This window comes from Callorhinchus milii, unplaced genomic scaffold, assembly GCF_018977255.1.
Source record: "Callorhinchus milii isolate IMCB2004 unplaced genomic scaffold, IMCB_Cmil_1.0 Scaffold21, whole genome shotgun sequence".
NCBI lineage: Eukaryota > Metazoa > Chordata > Chondrichthyes > Chimaeriformes > Callorhinchidae > Callorhinchus > Callorhinchus milii.
The window spans coordinates 300,770-326,273 of record NW_024704762.1 but is presented as its reverse complement, the minus strand read 5'-3'; the positions used below and the strand labels follow the sequence as shown (position 1 = coordinate 326,273).

At 49.6% G+C, this 25,504-nt stretch overlaps 1 protein-coding gene across 1 annotated transcript; it reads left to right on the top strand.

The window, feature by feature from the left end:
• Positions 1-2,775: 2,775 nt before the first annotated feature.
• Positions 2,776-7,473, top strand: pole4 (polymerase (DNA-directed), epsilon 4, accessory subunit). The gene is made up of 4 exons (XM_042342887.1): positions 2,776-2,984; positions 3,985-4,069; positions 5,482-5,523; positions 6,930-7,473. The coding sequence occupies exons 1-4, from the start codon at positions 2,853-2,855 to the stop codon at positions 6,941-6,943; spliced, it is 273 nt and encodes a 90-aa protein (XP_042198821.1). The 5' UTR covers positions 2,776-2,852; the 3' UTR covers positions 6,944-7,473.
• The last annotated feature ends 18,031 nt before the right edge of the window (positions 7,474-25,504 follow it).

Below are 25,504 nucleotides of genomic sequence, written 5' to 3'. Positions count from 1 at the left end.
GCCATTAAGCCTATCGTGTCTGTGCCGGTTCTTTAAAAAGAGCTTCCAAATCAATCCCACTCCCCCGCTCTCTCCCCAAAGCCCGACAAACTTGTCCTCCCCCAATAATTAAAAGTTGTTTAAGAAAGACAGGGATCTTATGAGCTGCCATCTTAAACACTGCGTCACCCAATGGGATGTAAGTGAAGTTTGTGTGAACAAGACCTGTTTGCAAACAGGGGGTGAGATAAGGTCACCCATCTTATTTAATGTATTTATTAAATAAAACACTTTATGATTCTGAGCTCCTGGGAATATAGCAGAGAGGCTTCCTCAGGCCCATTGATGAAGTCCAAGATCAAGCAGTGAGGTGGATTTGTGGTAAAGAGGGGAAGTGGCTGTTGGGAGGGAGGGCTTCGGCCTATACTGAACTTTCTCTTAACACCCTGGAGGCAGATTTGGCTTCACAGTGGCACGTGTATTTGCCAAGGCCCCTCACAGGAGGAGCTGGATGTGTCTCAGTAAGACTCATAGCTTGGTTGGACATTTGACATGGGCGTCGAGAACATTGAGGTGGTTGGCACATCACAAGCTGTCCTGTAAAGATCATCCCACCATGCAGAAGGCAGATGTCCATCAGATAGATCAGTCCAACCTTTCAGCTGCCATGGGTCGGATTCCCTATTTGAGAAAGGTTGGCGGGTAGTCCATGTGGGCCAGATGGCGGCCCGCGGGCCACATCCGGCCCAAGACCATTTGTAACATTTCAACTTCCGCTCCCTCCCTCCCTGTTGAACATCCTCCCAGGGCAGTGGCAGGAGCTGGCAGCACAGGGCGGAGAGTGGAAATAATACCGGCCATTACTGTGTCTGCCAGGAAGGCAAGCACGTCTCTTACCAACCGTACATCCTTAGCAACTTAGTCCTGCCACTGCAGAAAGTGACCCGCACGGCTGATTGGGAGAGAGTGAGGTGGATGGGGGGTGGATAGAGGTGAGTGGAAAGGGGGGAGTGAAAGGGGAGGATGGAGCAGAGGAGGGGAACACTCTCCTTCTCTCCCCTCTCTCTTGCACACACTCTCAATTACTCTCTCACTCCATTTCTCACACCCTCTCACACTCTCTTCTCTCTCACACTCTACCTCCCCTCTTCTCAACCACTTTCTCTCTCCTCTTCCTCTATCTCACAGCCTCTCACAATCACTTTTGCTTCCAGAAACTCCCTACCCTTAACCCTCCCTCTCAATCTCTCCCTCTCTCCCCCTCACATTCACTCCCCACTTCACTCTCCCTCTCTCCCCCCGTCTTTCACCCCCCTTTCACCTCACCATCTCTAGCCCTGATCAACCCCACTCCCCCGCTCTCTCCCCATAGCCCTGTTGAATCCCACTAACCCGCTCTCTCCCCATAGCCCTGACCAACCCCACTCCCCCGCACTCTCCCCCTAGGTCTGATCAACCGCACCACCCCCACTCTCTCCCCATATCCCTGATCAACCCCACTCCCCCACTCTCTCCCTGAGCCCTGATCAACCCCATTCCCCCGCGCTCTCCCCATAGCACTGCTCAACCCCACTCCCATGCGCTCTCCCCATATCCCTGATCAACACCACTCCCCCCGCTCTCTCCCCATATCCCTGATCAACACCACTCCCCCCGCTCCCACTCCACAGCCCTGATCAACCCCACTCGCCCGCTCTCTCCCCATAGCCCTGATCAACCCCATTCCCCCGCGCTCTCCGCATAGCCCCGATCAAACACACTACCCCGCTCTCTCCCCATAGCCCTGATGAACCCCACTCCCCCACTCTCTCCCCATAGCCCTGATCATCCCCACTCCCCCGCTCTCTCCTCGTAGCCCTGATCAACCCCACTCCCCCGCTCTCTCCCCATATCCCTGATCAACCTCACTCCCCCGCTCTCGCCCCATTGCCTTGATCAAGCCCACCCCCATGCTCTCTCGCTATAGCCCTGATCAACCCCACTCCCCTGATCAACCCCACTCCCCCGCTCTATCCCCGTAGCCCTGATCAGCCCCACTCCCCCAATCTCTCCCCATAAGCCTGATCAACTGCACCCCCTACACACACTCTCCCCATAGACCTGATCAACCCCACTCTCCCCCGCTCTCTCCTCGTAGCCCTGATCAACCCCACTCCCCCCCTCTCCCCCATAGCTCTGCAAACTTGTCTTCCCCAAATAATTATCTACTTCTCTCTTAAAAGCTGTTATCGAATCGGTTCCCACCGGCCTTTCAGGCAACGCATTCCAGATCCCAACAACTCGCTGTGTGAAAACATTTCTCCTCCCCTCCCCTCTGTTTCTTTTAACAACTATTTTAAATCGGTGTCCTCGGGTTCCCGACCCACCGCCAGTGGGAATAGTGTATTTGGGGCGTACAAGTTTGCACTCCCCCACTCCCGCCCGACTCCATTGGCTCCCTATCCTTCAAGACGATCCAGTTCAAGATCCTGGTCCTCACATACAAAGCCCTCCATGGCCTCACCCCACCCTACCTCTGTGACCTCCTAACCCCCTACCAACCCACCAACTCTGGCTGCTCCACATCCCCCGCCCCACCCGCCCCACCATTGGTGGGAGTGCCTTCAGCCACTCTGTCCCCAACCTCTGGAATTCCATCCCCAGTCACTCCGTCTCGGCTCCTCCTTTGCCTTCAAGTCCCGCCTCAAAACTCTCCTCTTCGACCATCGCCCCTTCCGGGGCTCGCGGTGTGAGGCTGTGGCTTCCGGCGCCATGTGTATACGTCATCTTATTGTTGTTATGATCAGGTGATGACGTAGTAGTTACGCGCCACGGGCGGGGTTTGTGATTGGTTGCCGTGGTGTCACGTGCTGTGAAGTCACGTGCTGGTGCTGATGGAGGGGCCGGAACGCGCGGGGCCGAGGCCGCTCCGCCTCCCGCTCAGCCGCCTCAAAGGCCTCATCAAAGCGGATCCCGAGGTGTCGCTCGCCAGTCAGGAGGCCGTGTTCGCTATCGGCAAAGCGGCGGTGAGTGTGCCCCCCCCTCCCTCCCCCCGCTTGGTGGTCTGGGCTCCCCCAAGGTTCAGTGGGAAGGCCATGTGGACAGCGGGGGAGGTAGAGAGGGATAGAGAGTGGGGGCAGTTGGGCGGTAGGGTGGGGGGGGGGTGTATTGGTGGGGGGGAGGAGGAGAGTGGGGGGGGGGGCAATGCTGAGCTGGGAAGCTCCACACACAGTCAGACATCAAACTGGTGACTTTCCTGCTGGGGGGGAGCGGCTCACCGGGAGGGGACGGGTAATAACAACTCGCACTTATGTACACAGCGCCCTCCAAGCCGGGAGGTGTCTCAGAGCTTAACAATGGCGGAGCCCAAGGCTGAGCCGGGGGCAGGTGACTGTAGGCGCGGTCGAAAAGGAAGGTCTACAGACACAACCTGAAGATGGGGAAGGAGGGGGTGAGGTCGAGGGAGGAAGTTCTAATGTTTCGGGGTGTAGCGGCTGAAAGCCTGGCAGCCGATGGTGAAGCGGAGGATTCAGGGGACGTGGAGGAGGCCGAATCCAGTAGAGCGGCGGCAGTATGTACTGCTGTGTGGAGAAAGGAGGTTAGGGAGATGGGGTGGCAAGCAATGGAGGGCTTTAAACACTATATGAGGTTTTGAAGTGGATCCGCTCTCTGACAGGAGTCATTGGAATTTGGCAAGGACTGGAGTAATCGGAGGACGGGGTTTGGTGTGGGTGGGAATGCGGGTGGTGGAGTTTTGAATGAGCTGAATTTTGTGAATAGTGGAGGAGTGGAGGTTGGCGAGGAGGGTGTTAGAGTCGTCCAACCGAGAGGTGACAAAGGCATGGACAAGGGTTTTGGCAGATTTTGGGGTGAGGTATTATCGGAGACGGGCGATGCGTTGGAGGTGGAAGAAATCAGTGCTGGTCAGGCACCGGATGTGGGGGAGGAAGGTTAAGTGGGGATCGATTCTGACACCTAAGCGGAGTCTCCCTGCAGCTACACTGTATTTTTTTGTTTTTCTGACAGGAGCTGTTTGTTGAGATGATCGCGAGGGATGCGTACTTTTATGCTTTGCAGGGAAAGCGTAAAACTCTTCAGAGAAAGGATTTAGGTGAGACCGATGATTGCTCTACAAAACAAAATTACATTTGTATAACTCCTTTCACCTCGGGAGGACATCCCAAGGCTCTGGACAATCAGTGTTTCGGATGCGAAATGAGGGACAGGATTGGGCATGGTGGAGGGTGGCGGGAAGGAGGGTGATCGAAGGCACGGTCGAAGAGGAGGGACTTCAGACGTGAAAGAGGCAAGAGAGGGCACGAGGCGGAGGAACTGCTGGATGAAGTTCCAGAGCATGGACGTGAAACAGGCCGGAGCCTGCTAAGCGGAGGGAGCGAGCAGGATGGTGGGGGGTTAGGAGGTCGGGAGGAGCAAGACCATGGAGGGCTTTGAAAGTGAGGACCAGGATCTTGAACTGTATCCTCTGTCTGATGGGAAGCCAGTGGAGTCGGGCGAGGACTGAGGGTGATTGGGTCATGGAGCCTGGCGGGGGAGAGGACACGGGCTGCAGAGTTCTGGATGATCTGCGGCCTGTGGAGGAAGGATTTGGGGAGGTCGACAAGCATAGTTGAGCCTGGAAGTTATGAATGCGTATATGAGGGTCTCGGGCCTGCAGTGTGAGACAGTGGCGGAGCCGAGCGATGTTGCAGAGGTGGAGAAAAGCGGAGCGGGTCCTGGCACAGATGTGTGATATGAAGGATAGTTGACGGTTGAACAGGACACCAAGGTTCCATATTGGCTCTGTGAGGTGGAGGGTGCAACCATGGAGGTGATGCTGTCAGTGCCTGAGGTGAGGAGGCGCTGACAGGACAATCAGGGTCCTGGTCTTGTTGACATTCAACTGAAGAAAGTTAGCTCTCATCCAGGATTTGGTCTGACAGACATTCTGTCAGGACAGCAGTGGGTCCTGGAGTCAAGGGTGGAGACAGAGAGGTAGAGTTGTCATCCGCGTACATGTGGAAGTTGACCCCATGTCTGTGGATGATGTCACCAAGAGGGAGCATATAGATGTTGAAGATGAGGGGACCAAGGTACAGGCCTGAAAGACGCCACACGTGATGGAGCGGGGGCTGGAGGAGAAGCCGTTAGTGGAGACAGTGGAAGAGGTAGGATTCGAACCAGGCAAGGGCAGGTTCGCAAAGATTGAGCTGAGAGGAGAGGCAGTGTAGGAGGATAGAATGGTCAACCGTGTTGAAGGCAGCAGAGAGGTCGAGGAGGACTAGGAGGCAGAGAGAGCCCTGGTCGCAGATATTCAGAATGTTGTTTGTGACTTTGACCAGGGCCATTTCCGTGTGGTGCGCAGCACGGAAACCTGATTATCGCCTTCGCTCTCTACTCAAGGGAGTTTGATCTATATTATACGTGAGGCTGATCCATTGTTGGGGAGTAAGAAGTACTTGTTATATTGTTCACCCTCTTTCCCCCCACACCCACCATCTTGAAATTACTTTTCTCCTTTTCCAGATAATGCAGTTGATGCTACAGATGAGTTTGCATTTCTGGAAGGTAAATCTTTAGGGCTAGAGGCAGATATCTCTGTTTCTATTGCCTCTTATCACTTTGTTGTGCTTTTGGACAGAATAGCTAACAATTTGATGATTTCACAACTCCAGTTTAATGTCCAACATGGAGGCGGATCGCAGTTAAGCTCCAGAAAGTTTACAAAACATCAAGAACTGTGTCTGAACTGATATTCTGGTTAATCCTGTGTCTGCCTTTCTATGTGCTGCATCTGTTTTCCCCTGGGATACTTCATCATTGAATGTGATATCACAAGTGGTAAAGGCTGTAAATAAAGCTTGTAGTATTCTGGGTTTTATGCCCAGGGCAGAGTACAGCAATAATGCTAACTTTGTAGTTATCAATGGTTAGGCCACAGCTAGAGTCCTGCATCCAGCTTTGTGCACCTCACTTCCAGAAAGATGTTAAAGCCTTGGATGATGTGCAGAGGAGGTTTATGGATAATCCCAGGGATGTGGGGCTTTAGTTATGAGGAGAGATTTGGAGAAATTGGGTCTGGGAAGAAGAAATATGAGGCTATTTGGCCTATAATGTAATTTTGGAAGCTTCCTTGGAACAAGTTAGAAAGCAGCAAAGGCAGCAAACAGCGCAGCATGAAGCCAGGAAGGTTTTTAGACAAATGAAGTGGGATCATCACTACAAAAAGGGGAACAACTGCACAAGAACCTTCCCAAATCCTTCCGCTGATTTAATTCTGTCCACTGCTGTGGCTGAATAGGGGGTCCCTTTGGGCTTGTGCCAGTGTTTGGCAAACACAGGGATCTATCTATAACAGACCCATGAAGGTATTCTTGGGGTCTGGAGGGAGCATTACGTGCAATGTAGCCAACAGGCAGCACAGAGGTTGAAAAAGTTGGTGGAACAGATTGAAAGCCTAAAGGATCCAATCTGTTGGGGGTAAATAATAATAATCCTTGCATTTGATATAGTGCCTTATCACATCTTTGAGAGGTCTCAAAAGAGCTACAAACAATATCCTGTAAAGTGAATTGACTGTATATTTTGTGGGACAAGGTGGACTCTGCACTGCGGAGCCTTGCTAATGGATGTAATGGAGCATTACGGACGGCATTACAGTGAATTCCTATAAGTTGCTCTGGGGGAAAGGGGAAGATCTTACAGATCCAAGCCAAGAACCTCCAACTTGCCTTGGAGCTACCCTCCTTGTGCTGGTCAACAGGACTTTCTCTGAGGCATGCCCTCCAGAGTGTAGCTGGTTTCTGCCCACAAGTATCCATCCCAGTGAGAACAAGAGCTGCGGATCTCAATGATTCCAGTGGCCCCTGTGACATTGGCATTCTGGGTAATCTGGGAGGCTGGGGCAGGCCGGATTAGGCCAAGGCTTATTGTGAACATGAGGGTTTTACTGTACTTCATTGAAACTCTTCCAGGAACTTTGGACTGAAATGTACATCAAGACATCTCAAGGCTGGAGTGACTGCCTGGACTGAGAGAACAGCCCACTTTGTTCAGAGATCTCACTGTAACCAAGAATGGACTATGGGGTGAGAAGTGTGATTGTGACTGTCACATTGTGGTATGTTGTACTTCCAGATGGTATCTAAGTGATAACTGCCACGAGAAACCAGCCCCTCACTGTATCCCGTGAAGCACTTCAGTGACGTGCTCCTTAAACCAGCAGGCTTTGGTGCAAACAGGGCAAGGCCTCAATAATTACGGACATTATTTTGGCTTTTGGCCACTTATTAAATGCTGGGTGGGGAGTGAGGGCCCACCCTCAAAGATTACATGAATGCAATTTTATATTGTATTATCACTGGGACGTGTCCAGGAGCGAGTATTGTACTGTTGCATATCAAGCACTCACTGCATTCTTCACCCCATTGTGTATAATTTGCATGTGTTACTGAGCATTTTGACTGAATCCTAGAGTTTATGTGAGAATTTATACAAAATAAATGACGGTGTCTATTAGATGCTTGTGTAAGTGTTTTAATTAAACCCAGAGTATTCCAGGGCACTGCTGTTGACAGCGCAGCCCAGTATGCCTCATCAGCAGGACTTGGAGGGACAGACCAGTCACTGGGAGCAGGGAGTCATCGTGCTCAGCTCCTGATAACCCTGCAGCCAAAGCCAAAATGGGTAGGGTGGTCCTAGCTGGACAAGCAGCAGGAGCTTGCCTTGACAGCAGTATCAATAGTAAGGTATTCAATTTTAGCTGGTTAGACTTCAGCAGTTGCCCAACAAACAAAACACTCTTGGGTCTCCAAGCCTTGGCTCTTGCTAACCTGCACCTAATACTTTCTGCAATTAGGTAAGCAGGTTGCATCCCTCCAGGGAGAGAGCGCATTCCCTTCCAACAATCTTATCACTGATTTCCTTGTGTAGGTGGGATGCATGGAATCCTCAGTTTAGTTTGGATACTCTTAAGCATGGTGATGAGTTTCTGCATGTGTCAAACCAGCCACTGGGAGCAGGGAGTCATCTCACTCAGCTCCTGTTAACCCTATTAAATGGAATGTACACTCTCTCCCTGGAGGGAAGCATCCTTCATGATTCCCTGCCCTCAGTTACTCCCTGTCCTGTGTTTTGCTCATCTGGAGCCAGCTCTGCTGGAGAGGTTTGTCCTTCACTCAGGACCCAGTCGCTATCCTGGCACTGTTTGGTAAGCACCAATTGTGTGTCAGATGCATGGAGATCATCATCAAATCATCGTACACTGCAGGTGACCTTGCATGTGTAACTCAGGACTCTATCCTTGGCACCTCCTTTGCCTCGTCTACATGCTCCATCTTGGTGGGAGCATTGCATCTCCGGTCACCATATCACTGGTCAGCTTAAGAGCATTGATGATGGACTGGATGGTGCATGGTTAGTGGGTCTCATCTTAAGATTATAGTAAAAATTACAGTAAGGTGGGAGAGGTTTTGGGGCTTTTGTTTTCTTGTAAGAAGATTCTGTGGAGAGGACCAAGAAACTCCAAGTCGCTTGGAAGGGATGTATTGATTCTCTGTTAGTGAACCTTTAGGGGAAAATTCTCCAACTCGAATCTCAGAGTGAGAGGCACATGGTCTGCGATAGCAGTGTTGCCAATTCACAGTCCAATACTTGAGATAGGAGGGCTTTTTTGATTTAGGAAGCAATTTAGTCTCCAGCATGATTTATGAGAGTAGGAATGCAAGTTGTAGTTTATTGTTTGCAGCCGCAGAGTATGTCAGATTCCATCACACCCAGCACATCATAACCCTCCAAGAAGGGTCCCTGGCTACCCCGTGTCTTTTGGTGAGTGAACATATTTAAGGTCCCACCTACAATCAGTATACCTTCCATATGAGGAGCCAATAATAAAATGTTACAATGGAGTCGTTTGTGGGTTGCATATATTGATATCCAGTAGAAACATATGAAGGCCAACAAATAGACTGAGAAATTTTGACCACATTAGTTGGTTGACCTCACAGGAGTGCTCCACTAATAGCTATGAATTGAATGACAAATTTTATTTGGAGGATTGTTGATCAGGACACCTAGAGAAGCTACCATCTCAATGTATTAAGCAGATCCAAATTTGACTAGTGATGCAGTGGAAGAGTGATTTGAAATATCTATATACCATTTAAGTAAACATATTCTTAAAATTTCAAGGAAAAGAACTATAGAATAACATGTAGCAACCCACTTTAGAAAGTACAAAATCTAAAATAATTCAGGATTGTGAATCAATAACAACTTGCATTTATGTGGTGTCCTTTATATAGGGTATTGTCTTGCAATGCTGAACAGTGGAGCTTGATTCCAAACCGGATAGACAAGGGAGGTGATGATCGGCATGCTCAAAGAGCAAGGTTTTCAGGTCCAATCTAAAGATTGGCAAGGAGGGATTGAGGCAGAGTTTCAGGGTGTAGTGGATGAAAACATGACCGCTGATGGTAGAGCGAAGGCGACGAGTCACGTGCATTATGAGTCTTGTAGCGTATTGGTTAGAACACTCACCTGGCAAGCGAGAGGACCTGGGACCCAGGGCGAAACCTTAGGCAAGTTTTTTTACTCCACACGCCTCTGTTTGCCTAACAGTAAGTAGGAACCCGGTTGTTAGTCGATTGGCAGATCGTTTTTCTGGGGATCCAGAATAATCCCTTTTAACAAAATTTGCTGTCTCAATCCATGACTGTTTGTGAATCACTGCTGTGTGCAATTGGCTGCCACGTTTCGTCTACAAAATATAGTCAATTCACTTAACATTGCATTCTGTGAAGCACTTTGAGTTGTCTTAATGGTGTAAGGCACTATATCAAATGTAAAATATTATTATTATAATAAGGCTGGAGCCAACTGAGTGAAGGAGGCAAGTAGAGGAGTCTAAGCAGATCGGAGAAGTAGGGAGGTACACAAACTGATTTGTAAGTGAAATGTGCGTCTTGAAATTGATCCATTTTGCAATAGGGAGCCAGGGGAGCCTAGCAAGAACTGGGGTCGGTCATGAGGGTGCTGAGAATATGGGTCACGGAATTTTGATTCAGTTGGATTTCAGGAGTGATGGAGCTGACTAACAGTATCAGACCTGAGCTGGAGTTCGAGGAGCCAGAGGCACTTTCTACACACATGGTTGTCCAGGATACATGAATCATCCTGGATTTCCCACATGACACAGGATGTGCATGCAACAGGTCTCAGTAACCCTGTCATATTCCCAGACATTTTTTATATTATTTCTTTTGCACCTCCTTCCCCCTCTGCACCAAAATCAACACCACCAACAAATTACATTTATAGAGTGCTTTTCACGTCGGGAGAGCGTCCGAAGGCACTGGATCCATGAACTCTCACTCTCACCTAATCCCTTATCAGAAATCTCAATCTGTTGCACCTCACTCAGTTCCCTCCTCACTCTGCTGGGCTCTCTGCTTGGATCATGCGTCCAACCTTTGGGGTGTAAAATAACTGAACAAATGATAAGAGGTTGGACATCATTGGACACAGTGGGATACTGGATGCCATGGGCATGGGATACCGTGGGGGTTTGTAGGCTAAACGATTAGCCAAAGGATTATTGGCATGTTGGTGTCCCCAAGGAAGGTTGAGATCAGCCTGCCCTAAATCATCTGCAGTTGTAAGCAGGAAACTTGTAGCTGTTTATTAACAACAACAAGATTACATTTGTATAGCGCCTTTCACGTGGGGAGGACGTCCCAAGGCGCTGGACAGTGACAGCATTTCAGACCCAAGCTGGGGTCGGGGGGGAGAAGGGAGGGGAAGGGGGGTGGCCGATGGCATGGTCGAAGAGGAGGGTTTTGAGGCAGGATTGGGGGATGGAGTTCCAGAGGTTAGGGGCAGAGTGGCTGAAGGCTCTCCTGCCAATGGTGGGGCGGGTGGGTTGGGGGACATGGAGCAGCCAGAGCCGGCTGAGCGGAGGGAGTGGTCGGGTTGTTAGGGGGTTAGGAGGTCACAGAGATAGGGTGGGGCGAGGCCATTGAGAGCTTCGCAGGTGAGGACCAGGATTCCTCGTCAACATGCTCCCTCTTGGTGGCATTGTCATGTCACCAAATCTATTTTTCCACTTCCACTCTTGATTCCAGGTCCACTGATCTTCTACCACCTGCCTATATGACATCAAGGTCTCAGGATATGTCTCAGTTTTTCGGAGTTTTTGGAACCATTGCTCAATGTGTGTCCAAACTATGGACAGAAAGATAGTGGACAAGATGAAAAACATCTTACACCAACATTTCCTGACTTTGACCTCCTCAGCCTCCCAGTCTCTCTCCAACTCACTGAACCAGTGGAGAACATTGGCATTAGGTTAGATCATATATTTCTCCCTCACATTTGGTCCCTGACTTGCTTTGCTTCCTCTCCACCACATTCCGTACCTCTGTTCCTACCTCACAACAAATGCAGCCCAAATTCTCATCCTCTCCTCTAACACCTCCAAACACACTCCTCACTGGTCTCCCCAGTTCCATCATCCACAGGCTCTATCTTACCCATTCCAAACTGCATACACCCACTCCCATCAATCCTTGCCAGGTTCTACTGGCTCCCAGTAGGTTGATGTCAAGGTTCTCAACCTCACATATGAATACCTTCATGCCCTGGCACCTCCCTGTCTCTCATTTCCTTTTACCCCATTCCTCTGTTTGCCCCCTACTTAGGTTAACTCAGATTTTGCTACGCATTCCCCACCTCCTTTGCCCTATCCCTGCATCCCAAGCTCCACCGTTTGAAACTCCATCCCTCTCCCCCTCTTTCTCACTCTCTGTCTGTTTGAATCTTGCACAAGAACCTACCTCTTCAACTGTGCCTTTGGTCACATCCCTCTCTTCCCCATCCAATCCTGTCTGTAAAATGCTCCAACTACTTGAAGGGGGCTGTATAAATGCAACTTCTTGTTTATGTCTGTGAGTTCCTCAGTGCATGTGGAGCTGCCTGGCTCAGGAAATAGGCTACTGAGACCGCTGCAGAGGATTGACTCGATTCTGACATTGCATGCCATGCACATAACCTTGGAGCCAGCTCAGCTAAGTTTACCCTAAGTACTCAGTAGTGGGTCGTTTGATATCTGGCAAGCACAGTAGATGGCAGGTACCAGGAACTCCCTGTGAGCTTCCTGGTGAGCTACACATCTCGGCATGGAATGCATGAGAGCATTTCTGCTTCACAGCTTGAATACACATTGTGTAAATGTTGTTATGTTTCTGCAAGGGAAACACAAAATATTGCTTTATGCGACTTACGGACCTTTCTCAAATAGGTATTCCGACCCTCGCCAGCCAAAAGGATTCCGCCCACCCCAGCCTGTATTTTTGAACCAGATACGTGACATTTCATTATGCCTAGGTCTATTATTCATCATCATCATCACATCATGTGAACACCCAGTGACTGGGTGTATGTAACTGGGTGAGTGACTGAGCCAGATTCTTGTTCCTGGAGGACTGACCTCATTGCTTCTCTGGAGAGGTTGGAGGAGTAACAATGGAGTAATGATAGAGGCAACAAATGAAATGGAAGCCAGAGCCCGAGTCACCCTGAGCCTGATGTGCTCAGCACTGGAGGAGACAGGAAATTTCTGATATACTTAGAACGTTCTAGTATTTGCATGACATAAGCAGTAAACTCTGAGAAGATAATCAGGATTTGTCTTAAAGATAATAATGCTCTCAGCAGCTGGTGGGATCCTGAGTGCAACCTGGATTCTCCTTTCCCAACTAGTGAAAGCTCAAGAGCAACATACAGAGTAAGGCTCACATGGCCCCAGGTAAGGAGAGAGAGAGAGAGACAGCAAGAGAGAGAGCATTGGATATCCTATAGTGGCACTCAGCATTCCAATCCAGACCACTGTTCGTGAAATGTCCTTGTGAAAAGTTATTACGTCAACTTTGCTACAGGCAATGCTCCGAGAATCCAATCCAGTCAATGTGAAGGCAACTGGGACCTAGCGTGGAGTGTATACATGACACCTGGCAGCAGTGAGTGTCAACGTAATTGCTTATTATTTATTGCTTATTTTGAAGAATATAATATGCTTAACAAAACCCATAATTATATCAGCCATTCCCCCACTGTCAGCCCCCCACCCCCCACTGTTATCTCTATCCCTCTTACTGTCTGGTACCACCCCCGCCCCCACGGTCACCCTGCTCACTGTTACACTGTCTGCTACCCGCTCCCCCACGGTCACCTCCCCCCAGTAACAACAATGTGTAAAGCATCTTCACGTCGGGAGGATGTCCCAAGACACTGGACAGTCAAGGAATCATTCCCATATTGTCAAATAATGTGTTGAATCACAACTCTGAATTCTATTCTGATTTGTGATTACGGTAAATCCTGAACCCTTTACTTCAGATCAACAATAAATGTTGGAGTTTCCCTGAAAATGTTAAGTTAAATAACTTTGTTTGTGAGATTATGGCAGTTTGATTCCAGCCTTTACCACATTTGTGGCAGTTGAGCCCATGTTGATGAGAGCAGTGGGAGATTAGATTGTTTTCCTTTTTAATTGTTTGTGGATTAGGACTTTATTCCTGTTAAGTGCACCATTCCCATTTGAAATCGTTCTGGGATGCTACCCTGAGTGAAGGGTACTATATAAATCCAAGTTGTTGTTGGATATCCAGTGTTGGCATTCTATACCTACCAGGTTTAGGTATAGAAGACGCTGAGTAAACCCAGTCCAGCCCTGGTGGCAGGACATTCTCATGTGGAGCAGTGCACACTTCATTCTCTTTCTCTGACAGCAGATTATTTGCTGGCTCTCACACCAGAAACATATTAACTGTAGAAAATGTAGAGGAGATTCTAACTGGTCTCAATCAGTTTCCTCAAGCACGCAGGGAGCACATTTTCTTATTTTTGTAGCTTTTGTCTCAAAATTTGTGTTTTTCCCACGGGTGCTATTGTGAATAATGGCAAATGTGAATTGGACCCAGTGCCAGTCCAGCTCTCAGCAATCGACCAGGATGAGCAGAACATTAACTGTCATGTGCTCCATGGCATCAGCCTCCAGGAGACCATATGCCTCGTTTATGTGGTCGTCAACTGCCCTGAATGTACACAAATCAACAACAACAACAATGAATTACATTTGTATAACTCCTTTCACGTCAAGAGGATGTCCTAAAGCGCTGGACAGTCAGAGATCCACATCCGAGCTGGTGGTTGCGATAGGGAGGGTTGCAGGGTGGCCAGGGGGCAGAAGATAGAGATAGGATGGAGACCAAAGTTTGAACAGGTGGAACTTGAGACAGGTCTTGAAGGAGGCAGGTGGAGGGTCTATACGATGGAGTTCCAGAGGGAGGGGGCAGAGTGGCTGTAGGCCCGCCTGCCAATGGTGGGGTGGGCCAGGCAGGGACGTGAAGCAGGCTGGAGCACGCTGAGCAGTGGGTGTGAACGAGTTGGTAGGGGATGAGGAGATTACAGAGGTAGGGGGGAGGAAGGCCATGGAGGGCTTTGAAGGTGAGGACCAGGATCTTGAACTGTATCCTCTGTGTGATGGGAAGCCAGTGGAGTCGGGCGAGGATGGGGGTGATAGGGTTACGGAGCTTGGTACGGGAGTGGACACGGGCTGCAGAGTTCTGGATGATCTGCAGCCTGTGGAGGGAGGAGTTGTGGAGGCTGACAAGCAGGGATTTCGCATAGTCGAGCCTGTATGTGATGATTGCGTGGATGAGAGTCTCGGCGGCCTGCGGTGAGAGACAGTGGCGGATGTTGAGGAGATGGGGAAAAACGGGGGATGAAGGACAGTTGAGGGTTAAACAGGACGCTGAAGTTCTGTATGGGCTCCGTGAGCTGTAGAGTGCATCCATGAAAGGTCAAGGGTGGAGGCAAAGAGGTAGATTTGGGTATCATCTGCATATATGTGGAAGCTGACCCCATGGCTACGGATGATGTCACCAAGAGGGAGCATGTAAATGTAAAGGAGGGGACCTGAGGGACTCCAAACATGACAGTGCTGGTGCTGGAGGAGAAGCCATTAGTTGAGATAAAGTGAAGATGGTGGGAGAGGTAGGATTGGAACCAGGCAAAGGCAGGTCCATGAATGTTGAGTTGAGAGGAGATGTGGCATATGAAGATAGAATGGTTGACAGTGTCGAAGGTAGCAGAGAGGTTTAGGAAGACAAAGAGGCAGAGAAAGCCCTGGTCACAGAGGGACATAATGTCATTAGTGACTTTGACCAGGGCTGTTTAGCACAGAAACCCGATTGGAGGGGTTCATAGTGGGAATGGTGGGAAAGGAAAGAGTGAATGTGGTACTCAACGACTCGTTCGAAGCCTTGGACAGGAAAGGGAGGTTGGAGATTGGGTGATAGCTGGAGAGTAGTGATAGGTCCAGGGAAGGTTTTTTTGAGGATGGGTGTGATGACAGCTGTTCTTAGAGGTGGGAACGGTGCCAGTGGATAAAGAGGTTAATGCGATAACTGTCAGTGGTTCATCAAATTAGTGGCTGATGTTTGTGCCTCTCCACATGTGATAACATGAGCTGAGATTTGGAAAACAGAATCGTTGGGAAAAGTGTAGACTATGCAATGTTAGTGCATTAAACATAGCACAGGGCCTGATAATCAATTGCCTTTGAGTAATTTTAGGGCTGTTGTCTTGTCAAAAGCCATAAATGACAATGTTACAATGAGCTACAATGTTTTGTGTTTGGCTAATGGATGTTGGACCAACGTGACTTTGTAGCATAGTTTCCTGTCCTGCATTTGATACTGGCTCCAACCAGATAGATTCCTCATGTTATTTTTCTGACTGAAGTGTGCAGTGGTGTCCCCCAAGGGTCAATATTGGGACCACTGCTGTTTATGATCTATATAACTGACACAGACTTGGATATAGGGATTACAAATGTTTTCACACAGCGAGATGTTGGGATCTCAAATGCATTGCCTGAAAGGCTGGTGGAAGCCGATTCGATAACAACTTTTAGGAGAGAGGTAGATAATTATTTGGGGAGGACAAGTTTGCAGAGCTATGGGGCAGAGTGGGGAGATTTGGATGCTCTTTTCAAAGAGCTGGCACAGACATGATAGGCCGAATGATCCTTCTGTACTGCATAATTCTATGATTCTATGTGAATCAGCTGAAGGTGTGTGACTGTATTAAAACATGACATTCCATAGCGGGAATAGAGAGATATAGGAGATGGGATTAGGAGACTTGTGTGGAGTAAAACACCAACACAGACTGGTTGGGCTGAACGGGCTGTTTCCATGCTGTCTCATTCCGTGTCTCACAGGAAATGAGATGAAGGAGATGGCCTTTCAAATGGGCTCCCGCCAGACATTGCAAGGCCGAGGTTCTAACCCTGCCCCTGTTCTATTTCCCTACCACATGCCTTAATATTATTGATGTTCTAATTTCTGTCTGTTTCTTCCTCCCAACCTGAAAGGAGCTGCTACACAAATATAATTTTGTATTGTATTGTGAATCCTCTCCCAGTTTCACATCTCTACTTTCTGCAGCGTAAGTACATTCTGATTGATTTCTGTGAGAAAGCTTCCTTGTCTCAGTCCAAACTTGTTTTACTGTATGTTTAATAATAATGCTAATAATAATCCTAACATTTGGTATAGCGCCTTTCATGTTAGGAGGACATTCCAAAGCATTTCACAGGATTCAGTGTAAAGTGATTTTGTATTTGTAGGTGAAAGAGGCAGTCCAATTGTGCTAGCAATGTCCTACAAACAGCCATGAAGTGATTGACCAATTTTATCTGAGGGATTGTGCTCAGGTCACTGGGAGAGAGAAACTCACTTCTCTTTTCAAATAGTGCCTTGGGATCTTTAACATTCACACAAGTTCTCGGTTTAATGTCTTATCAGAAGGACGGCACCTCTGACAAGGCAACACACTCCTAGCTCTGCATCGGATTTTCAGATTAGACTATATGATTCCAAGTTCCAACATGGTTTGAACCCACAACCTCCTGACTCAGAGGCGAGAGTGGTACTCACTAAGGCAGGCTAACCTCCCTTTGTCCCAAGAGAGTCAATACTTCTTATTACTGTAAAGAACTTAGTTGTAGTTTTGTTTATCAGAAACTAATATAACAAACCCTATCACTCCAGGGAGAGAGTGTGTAACTCCCTGCGTGTCAGCCTCCCCAACTCCTCCCTCCACAGGCTACACATCATCCAGAACTCTGCAGCCCGTGTCCTCTCCCCCCCCAGGCTTCATGACCCAATCAGCCTCATCCACCATTTCCAGCACCTCCAGCCTGATCCAACCACTAAGCATATCTTTCCCTCCCCTCCCCTCTCAGCATTCCGAAGGGACCTTTCCCTCCGTGATTCCCTGGTTCATTCCTCTGTCACCACTAACAGGTCCTCTGCTCCCCCGGGTACCTTCCCATGCCAGCACAGTAGGTGCAGTACCTGCCCTTTCACCTCCTCCAACACCACTGTTCAGGCCCCACACACGGTTTTCAAGTGAGACAGTGATTTACATGTATTACCACCAGTGTAGTTTACTGCATTCGCTGCTCACAATGTGGTTTCCACATTGGGGAGACCAAACGCAGATTGAATGATTGATTTACCGAACATCTCCGTTCTGTCCGCAAGCCAACCCTGAGCTTCCGGTTTCTTGCCATTTCATCTCTCCCTCCCACTCGCACTCTGACCTCTCCATCCACGGTCTCCTACGCTGTTCCAATGAGCCACAGTGCAAGCTCGAGGAACAGCACCTCATTTATCTTACCTTACAGCCTTTGGCCTCAATATTGATTTCAACAATTTCAGACCATAACAGCTCACCTTCCCCTCCCCCTCTTCTGTGACCATCACCACGTCATCTGGGTCCCAGACGCACCTTTCCTTCTGGTCGGCCTGTTTTGTTGCAATTTCCCCCCTGTTTGTTTTGCATCAATATCTCTTTAACCCATCATCCCCTGTCCTCTACCCCATTTTTTCCTTTGTCTTCCTTGCCCTGTCTCCCCCCTCTCTGTCAGCTCTTAAAAGCCTCTCTTTCCCAATGTGCTCCAGTTCTGACGAAGGGTCGTGGACCCAAAACATTGACTCACTTTCCTTTCTCCATAGATGCTGTCTGACCTGCTGAGTGTTCCCAGCGACTTCTGTTTGTTTTCAGATTTCCAGCATCTGCAGTATTTTCTATTTTGTTTCTTGAGCCTCTGTTAGATTCTAGAGGGAGGTTATTGCTGATGGCAGCTGTCTGGTAGTGCGAAGGGCATTGACTGAAGCATCCGTTAAGGATTGTCTTGAGACGGTATTAAGTTGGTAAAGCAAAAGTTTTTATAATAATAATAATAATAATAATCCTTGCATTTGATATAGCGCTTTTCACGTCGGGAGGACGTCCCAAAGCGCTTCACAGAACACACTTGTAAAGTGAATTGACTGTATATTTGTGGGCGAACGCGGCAGCCAATTGCACACAGCAATGTCCCACAAACAGTCGTAGATTGAAAATGACCAATTTATTATTGTTTTGTTTTTGGGGGGATTATTATTAGGCTCTGTGTGGAGTAAGGAAACTTGCCCAAGGTTTCACCCTCTGCCTGGAATTGAGCTGAAGAAAGTTGTCTCTCGTCCAGGAAAGCACTGTGGGGTGTTGCATTGTCGGATCAGACGTTAAACCAAGGTCATGTCTGCTTGTTCAGGTGGATGCTGAAGATTCCATGGCATTATTCAAAAAGAGAATAGAGTTTTTCTCTTTTGCTCTCTGGCCAACAATTCCCCAAATAAAATTGGTCACTCATTTCATAGTGGTTTGTGGAACACTGCGATGAGTGACTGGCTGCCGAGCCACAAAATAACAGTCACTGCACTTTACGGTGTATCCAGTGAAACTGATTGAGATGTCTCAATGACGTGAAAAGGCACTATATAAAATTCAAAGATTATTATAAGAATCCTCGTCCTCACCTTTAAATACCTCTTTGGTTTTGCCCCACCCTACCTCTATGACCTCCTGAAATCATACTGACCTGTCTGCTCCCCCCGCTTAGTAGGCACTGGCCTACTTTGTGCTTCACCTCCACCCACCCATCGGCAGTCAGGCTTTCGGCGTATCTGCTCCGACTCTCTAGAATTCCATTCTAGAATCCCTCCATTTCACCCCTTCTCTCACCTCCTTCAAGGTGTATCTCAAGACTTTTATCTTTGACCGTGCCTTCTGGCATCTTTCCCCTCTTCACTTGCCTGTCCTCCATCCCCACTTAGGCTCCTGTACCTACCTTAGGTGCAAACCCTGGATGTTCTCCCTAGTGAAAGGTGCAATATATAAATATATATGTGTGTGTCAATTTGTTTTTTGTTGTTCTTCCCTCTTGATACCCACACCAACTTATGGCTTTCTGCATCCTAACAACTGTATGTGTGAAAAAATGTAACCTAAGCTCACCTTTCACTCTTTCACCTAACTATCTTATAACTATGGCCCCTGGTCATTGACTCATCTACTTGTGTAAATAGTGTCTCCTAGTTACCCTGTCAAAATCTGTCATCTGTCATTGTGTACACTCTATTAGGTCCCCTCAACCTTCTCTGTTCCAATGAAAACAGATCCAATTTCTCCAAACCTCTCCTCATAACTAAAGCCCCAAAACCCTGGGATCATCCCAGTAAACCTCCTCTGCACACCATCCAAGGCCTTAACATCTTTCCTGAAGTGAGGTGCCCAAAGCTGGATGCAGTGCCTAACCATTGATAACTACAAAGTTCTATTCCCTCTAGTTTGGAAGATTGGAAGATTGAGGGGTGATTTGATTGAGGTATTTAAGATGGTGATGGGATTTGTTACAGTAGATACAGTGAAACTATTTCCTCTGGTGGGGGAATCCAAAACAAGGGGGATTTGTTTTAAAATTAGAACCAGGCCATTTAAAAGTGAAATCAGGAGCATTTTTTCACTCAAAAGGGGGTAGAAATCTGGAATTCTCTCCCAAAAAGGATGTAGATGCTGGATCCATCCACACCTTCAAGAGTGAGGTTGATAGATTGTTGGTAGGTCAGGGTATCAAGGGATTCGGGGAGAAAGAAGGAAATTGGAATTGACAGGATTAGTTGAGATACAGATCAGCCATCCTCGCAGGATACAGAAATTCAGTTATAGCCTTGCATCCCTCATTTTTCTCCCGCCAAAATGAATCACTGCACATTTCACCACGAATAGCAAATTACATTTATACAGCACGTTTCACGTCGGGAGAATGTGCCAAGACTCTGGACAATGGGTAGGCTGATTTACACCTGAGTTGTGGGTTGAGATCAGAGAGGGGTGGGAGGAGGGAAGGTGACTGAATGCATGACCGAAAATGAAGTTCCTGAGATGGGCCTTGAAGTAGGCAAGAGCGGGGGCGAGGTGGAAGGGTTCCGCGATGGAGTTCTATAGGAAGGGGGGGGGGGCAGAAAGGCTGAAGTTTAATGATTTCCTTTGATTAAACCTTATCTGCCACTGAGCTGCCCATTGGGCAAATCTATTACAGTCCAGCAGTCTCTTGCCATCCTCCTCACTATTTACTATTCCTCCCAGCTTGGGATCATCCACAAACTGTGATGATATCTAAGACCCCATGTCTTAGACCCCATATCTAACTCGAGGGCATGAATATATTTGTGAAAAATGTGAGGCCCCAGCAGAAAGCCCCGTGGCATGTCACTAATTACCTTCTGCCAATTGGATAGATATTTGGTATTTTTAACCTAATGTAATAAAAATATTATCTTTGGGCAAAGAATGCTGACAGAGTGATGTCTCAAAGTACTTCTTGCATTTCATAGAATCATAGAATTATACCGCACAGAAGGAGGCCATTCGGTCCATCAACAACAACAACAAGATTCCATTTATAGAGCGCCTTTCACGTCGGGAGGACGTCCCAAGGCGCTGGACAGTTGGGTCAGGACCCGAGCAGGGGGGAAATGGTCAGGGTGATGGGAGGGAAGGGAGGGAGCGAGGAGTGGGGAAATAGTCAGGGTGATGGGAGGGAAGGGAGGAGGTAAGGAGGGGGTAGAGAGTTGAGAGGGGAGCTGAAGGCACGGTCAAAGAGAAAGGTCTTGAGACCGGCCTTGAAGGAGGAAAGGGAGGAAGTGGCGAAGGCACTGGGGGATAGAGTTCCAGAGTCGAGGGGCTGAGAGGCTGAAGGCCCGGCCACCGATGGTAGGGCAGTTGGGGCGGGGGATGTGGAGGAGACCGGAGCCAGAGGAATGAAGGATACGGGCAGGTAAGTAGGGGGATAGTAGGTCAGATAAGTAGGAGGGAGCGAGGCCGTGAATGGCCTTGTAGGCGAGGATGAGGATCTTGAATTCGATCCTCTGGGGGATGGGGAGGCAGTGGAGGCGAGCGAGGGTGAGGGCGAGGGCGAGGGTGGGAGTGATGTGGTCGCGGTGTCTGGTGCAGGACAGTACATGAGCTGCAGAGTTCTGAATGACCTGTAGTGTGGAGGGAGGGCCAGGAAGGCCGGCGAGGAGAGAGTTCCCATAGTCCAGCCTTGAGGTGATAAAGGTGTGGACCAGAGTTTCAGCAGCGTGAGGGGTGAGGTAGTGCTGTAGTCTGGCGATGTTTCGGAGGTGATGGAAGGCGGTGCCAGTTGTGGCGCGGATATGAGGGAGAAAGGAAAGCTCAGGGTCGAACAGAACACTGAGGTTCCTGATGGCTTTGAGAGGTGGAGAGTGCGGCCTTGGATGCTGATGCTGTCAGCGCCTGAGGTGCGGAGGCGCTGACGTGAGCCAATCAGGAGGGCCTCAGTTTTGCGCACGTTGAGCTGAAGAAAGTTGTCTCTCGTCCAGGACTCGATGTCGGACAGACAGCTGTCAGGACATCGGGGGTCGTGGAGTTGAGGGTAGAGGAGGAAAGGTAGAGTTGGGTGTCATCCGCATACATGTGGAAGTTAACCCCATGTCTGCGGATGATGTCACCACAGGGGGAGCATATAGAGGGTGAAGAGGAGGGGACCGAGGACAGAGCCCTGAGGGACACCACACGAGACAGTGCGGGGGGTGGAGGAAAAGCCGTTTGTGGAAGCAAAATGAAGACGGTGGGAGAGGTACGACCTAAACCACTCAAGGACAGGGCCTTGAAGGTTGAGGTGGGAGGACAAGCGGTGGAGGAGGATAGCGTGGTCGACCTTATCAAATGCTTCCGATAGGTGGAGGAGGCAGAGGGAGCCCTGGTCAGAGATGGTCAGGATGTCATTGGTGACCTTGACCAGGGCGGTTTTTGTGCTCTGGGCAGCACGGAAACCCGACTGAAGGGGTTCGAATAATGAATGGGTGGAGAGGAAAGAGCGCAGCTGGGAGGCCACAACTCTTTCAAGGACCTTGGACAGGAAGGAGAGGTTGGAGATGGCTTGATAGCTTGATAGCTTGATAGCTGCGACGCATCAAGGGAGGGTTGTTTCAAAGTGGGAGTGATGATGATGGCAGTTTTTAGGGAATGGGAACAGAGCCAGAGGAGAGGGACAGGTTGATGATGTCTCTGATATGTGGGGCAATGAGGTGGAGCTGGGAGATAAGGAATGGAGTGGGGATGGGGTCAAGGGAGCAGGTGGTGGGTTTTAGGGATAGGATGAGTTTGGTGACAGAGGGTGGGGAAACGGGTACGAAGGTGTGTAGGGGAGGATGGGTAGGAGTCATGTGTGGGAGGGAAGGGGTGGGGGGTGGGTGGAAGCTGGAGGGGGAGTGACCGCGGAGCGGATTCCCTTGATTTTGGATTCAAGGAAATCCAGCTCTCCTCACAGTGAAGGTTGGAGCAGATGACCTGCGCGGGGTGGTCGGGGGGACGGAGGAGTCGGGATGTGGTAGAAAAAAGAAGCCTGGGCTTGTTCTTCTCCTCCAGGATTATCCTGGGACGTCGGGAGGACGTCCCAAAGCGCTTCACAGAACACACTGTAAAGTGAATTGACTATATTTGTGGGCGAACGCAGCAGCCAATTGCGCACAGCAATGTCCCACAAACAGTTGTAGATTGAAAATGTCTAATTTATTATTGTTTTTGGTTTTGGAGGGATTATTATTAGGCTCTGTGTGGAGTAAGGAAACTTGCCCAAGGTTTCGCCCTCTGCCTGGAATTGAACTCAGGTCTCTCGCTTGCAAAGCGAGTGCTCTAACCACTGAGCTACAGGACTCCCTATCACTACTCTATTAGTTTGGCATCTTTCTGAAATCTGCTGCAGGTTTGTTCGTCTATCTCCTTCCCACTATTTGTTGGTCTATAGTTTACACAACAGCACAACAAAATTGCATTTGTATAGCGCCTTTCACACAGGAGGAAGTCCAAAGGCGCTGGACAGACAGAGTTACAGATCCGAGCTGAGGTTTGGGGTTCGGAGGGAGAAGGGGGAGTGCAGGGGGATCGAAAGCACAGTCGAAGTGAAGGTTCTTCAGATGGGTCTTGAAGGTGGTGAGGGAAGGGGTGAGATGGAGGAACTGCGGGATGGAGTTCCAGAGTGTGGGTGCAGAGTGGCAGAAGGCCTGCCCGCCAATAGTGTGGTGAGCAAGGTCTGCTGAATGGAAGGAGCGAACAGGGTGATAGGGCTTTAGGAGGTTGGAGAGGTTTGGGGGGAGGAAGACTATGAAGGTAAGGACCAGGATCTTGAACTCTATCCTCCGTGTGATGGGAAGCCAGTGGAGTCGGGCAAGGATGGGGGAGATGGGGTCACGGAGCCTAGTGCGGGAGAGGACACATGTTGCAGTGTTCTGGATAATCTGCAGCCTGTGGAGGGAGGAGTTGTAGAGGCCGACAAGCAATGAGTTTGCATAGTCGAGCCTTAATGTAACGAAGGCATGTATGAGGGTTTCAGCAGCCCGCGGTGTGAGGCAGTGTCAGAGCCGGATGACGTTGCGGAGGTGGGGAAGGCAGAGCGGGTCATGGCACAGATGTGGGTAGAAAGAATAGTTGAGGGTCAAACAAGACCCTAAAGTTCCACACTGGCTTAGCAAGGTGGAGTGTACAACCATGAATGGTGATGCTGTCAGCGCCTGAGGTGAGAAGGCGCTGACGGGAGCCAATCAGGAGAGCCTCGGTCTTATTGACGTTCAACTGTAGAAAGTTAGTTTGATTTAAGCCAATGCACTCAGCGGAATGCGCCTGGGCTTTAAGGGAATGGAGGTGGCTTGTGTACCAGGTTCATTTGCATGAGTAGGAGACAGTTCAGGAAGCGAGGGAATGGAGAGTGGAGGAGAGGGAGCTGTGGAGAAGAGTGACCGAGGAGAATAGGTCATTGTGGGAGGACGCCCAGAGGGGAAGGAGTTTAGATGACTCCAGGGCAGCTGAGAGGGACGGAGGTGGGGAGGAGAGATTTTTTTCCGGGGGCTGTAGGTGGGTTGGGTGGCGGTGGGGAGAGGGATTGAGGAGTTAAGGGCGATGAAGTGATGGTCCAAGATCGCTTTGTCAATGATGGTGAAGTCAGAGATGGTGAGACCTTGAGTGATCACCTGGTCGAGGAGATGCCTGTAGATGTGGGTGGTGGAGTGGATGTGGAAGGAGAGATTGAGGGAGAAGATAAGGGAGAAAAAGTCAGCAGAGATAGAGCAGGAGGGGGTGAAGTGAAGGTTGAAATCGCCGAGGATGAGGAGGTGTTCAGAGCAAAGGGAGAGGGAAGATAGGAGGGTGGAGATGTCGGGGATGAAGGTGGGGAAGGGCTTGGTGGTTGATAAGGAGAATTTTGAGGGAAAGGTTGGAGGGTGATAAAGGGTAAGGTGCTCAAACGAGGGGAAGGTTCCAGAGGAGTACGGAGATAGGCCAAGCGGGGACCGGGAGATGAGAGCCACACTGCCACCACGGTGGTTAGGTCGAGGGGTATGATGGAAGGTGTAGCCGGGTGGCGTGGCCTCAGTCAGGGAGAAGATGTTGCCTGAAGCGATCCAGGTTTCAGTGAGGGCGAGGATGTCGATGTGTTCATCAACGATGAGGTCTTGGATGGTGTGTGATTTTTTGGAGAGGGAACGGATGTTTTGTAGACCGATGCGGAGGGGATGGTTGGTGGCGGCAAGGTGGTGGGGGGGGGGGGAATGTGGATCAGGGAGGAGGTTGACCCCTGTGGTCAGAGTCCGGTGAGCCTTGCGGCGAAAGTAGGGGATAGGACAGTCCGAGTGGCTGCTGTTAGACAGGGAGGCAGTGGAATGGTTGAGCAGGGATAGGAGTCGGGGAGGGCGGTGGGAGAGGAGGACCATCGGGAGTAAGGGAGGGTAGAGGACGAGTGGTGGCATTGTGGGGAAGCAGCCATAATGCGCAGGCCAAGACTAACAGCAAACGGCGGGGGTGGGGGGTTAGCGAGGCGTGGGTACTCTGGTGAGAGTCATTATGGGGAGGGGGAACAGTGTATAGTCAGTCCAGGCTGAGAGATTCAGAGTTGGCGGGCAGTTGTGACCTCATGCGGCAGCCGGGCTCCAGTTGGCTGGTGACCGGGAGAGACCGTGATGGCTGCCATGTCTGCGGAGGGGAAATTCATGATGGCCCCATGGAGCGGGTAGGTGGGCCTTGGTCCCCGGGTTGGATCAGGGCACCGATTGAGGAATCGTACTCCACGCCGGTGCTGCCCTTG

Excerpts from the sequence above, each read along its gene's own strand:
- pole4 (XM_042342887.1), top strand. The coding sequence starts at position 2,853 with ATGGAGGGGCCGGAACGCGCGGGGCCGAGGCCGCTCCGCCTCCCGCTC. Across the intron at positions 2,985-3,984 it reads TCGCTATCGGCAAAGCGGCG|GAGCTGTTTGTTGAGATGAT; the intron begins GTGAGTGTGCCC and ends TTTTTCTGACAG. Across the intron at positions 4,070-5,481 it reads TCTTCAGAGAAAGGATTTAG|ATAATGCAGTTGATGCTACA; the intron begins GTGAGACCGATG and ends CTCCTTTTCCAG.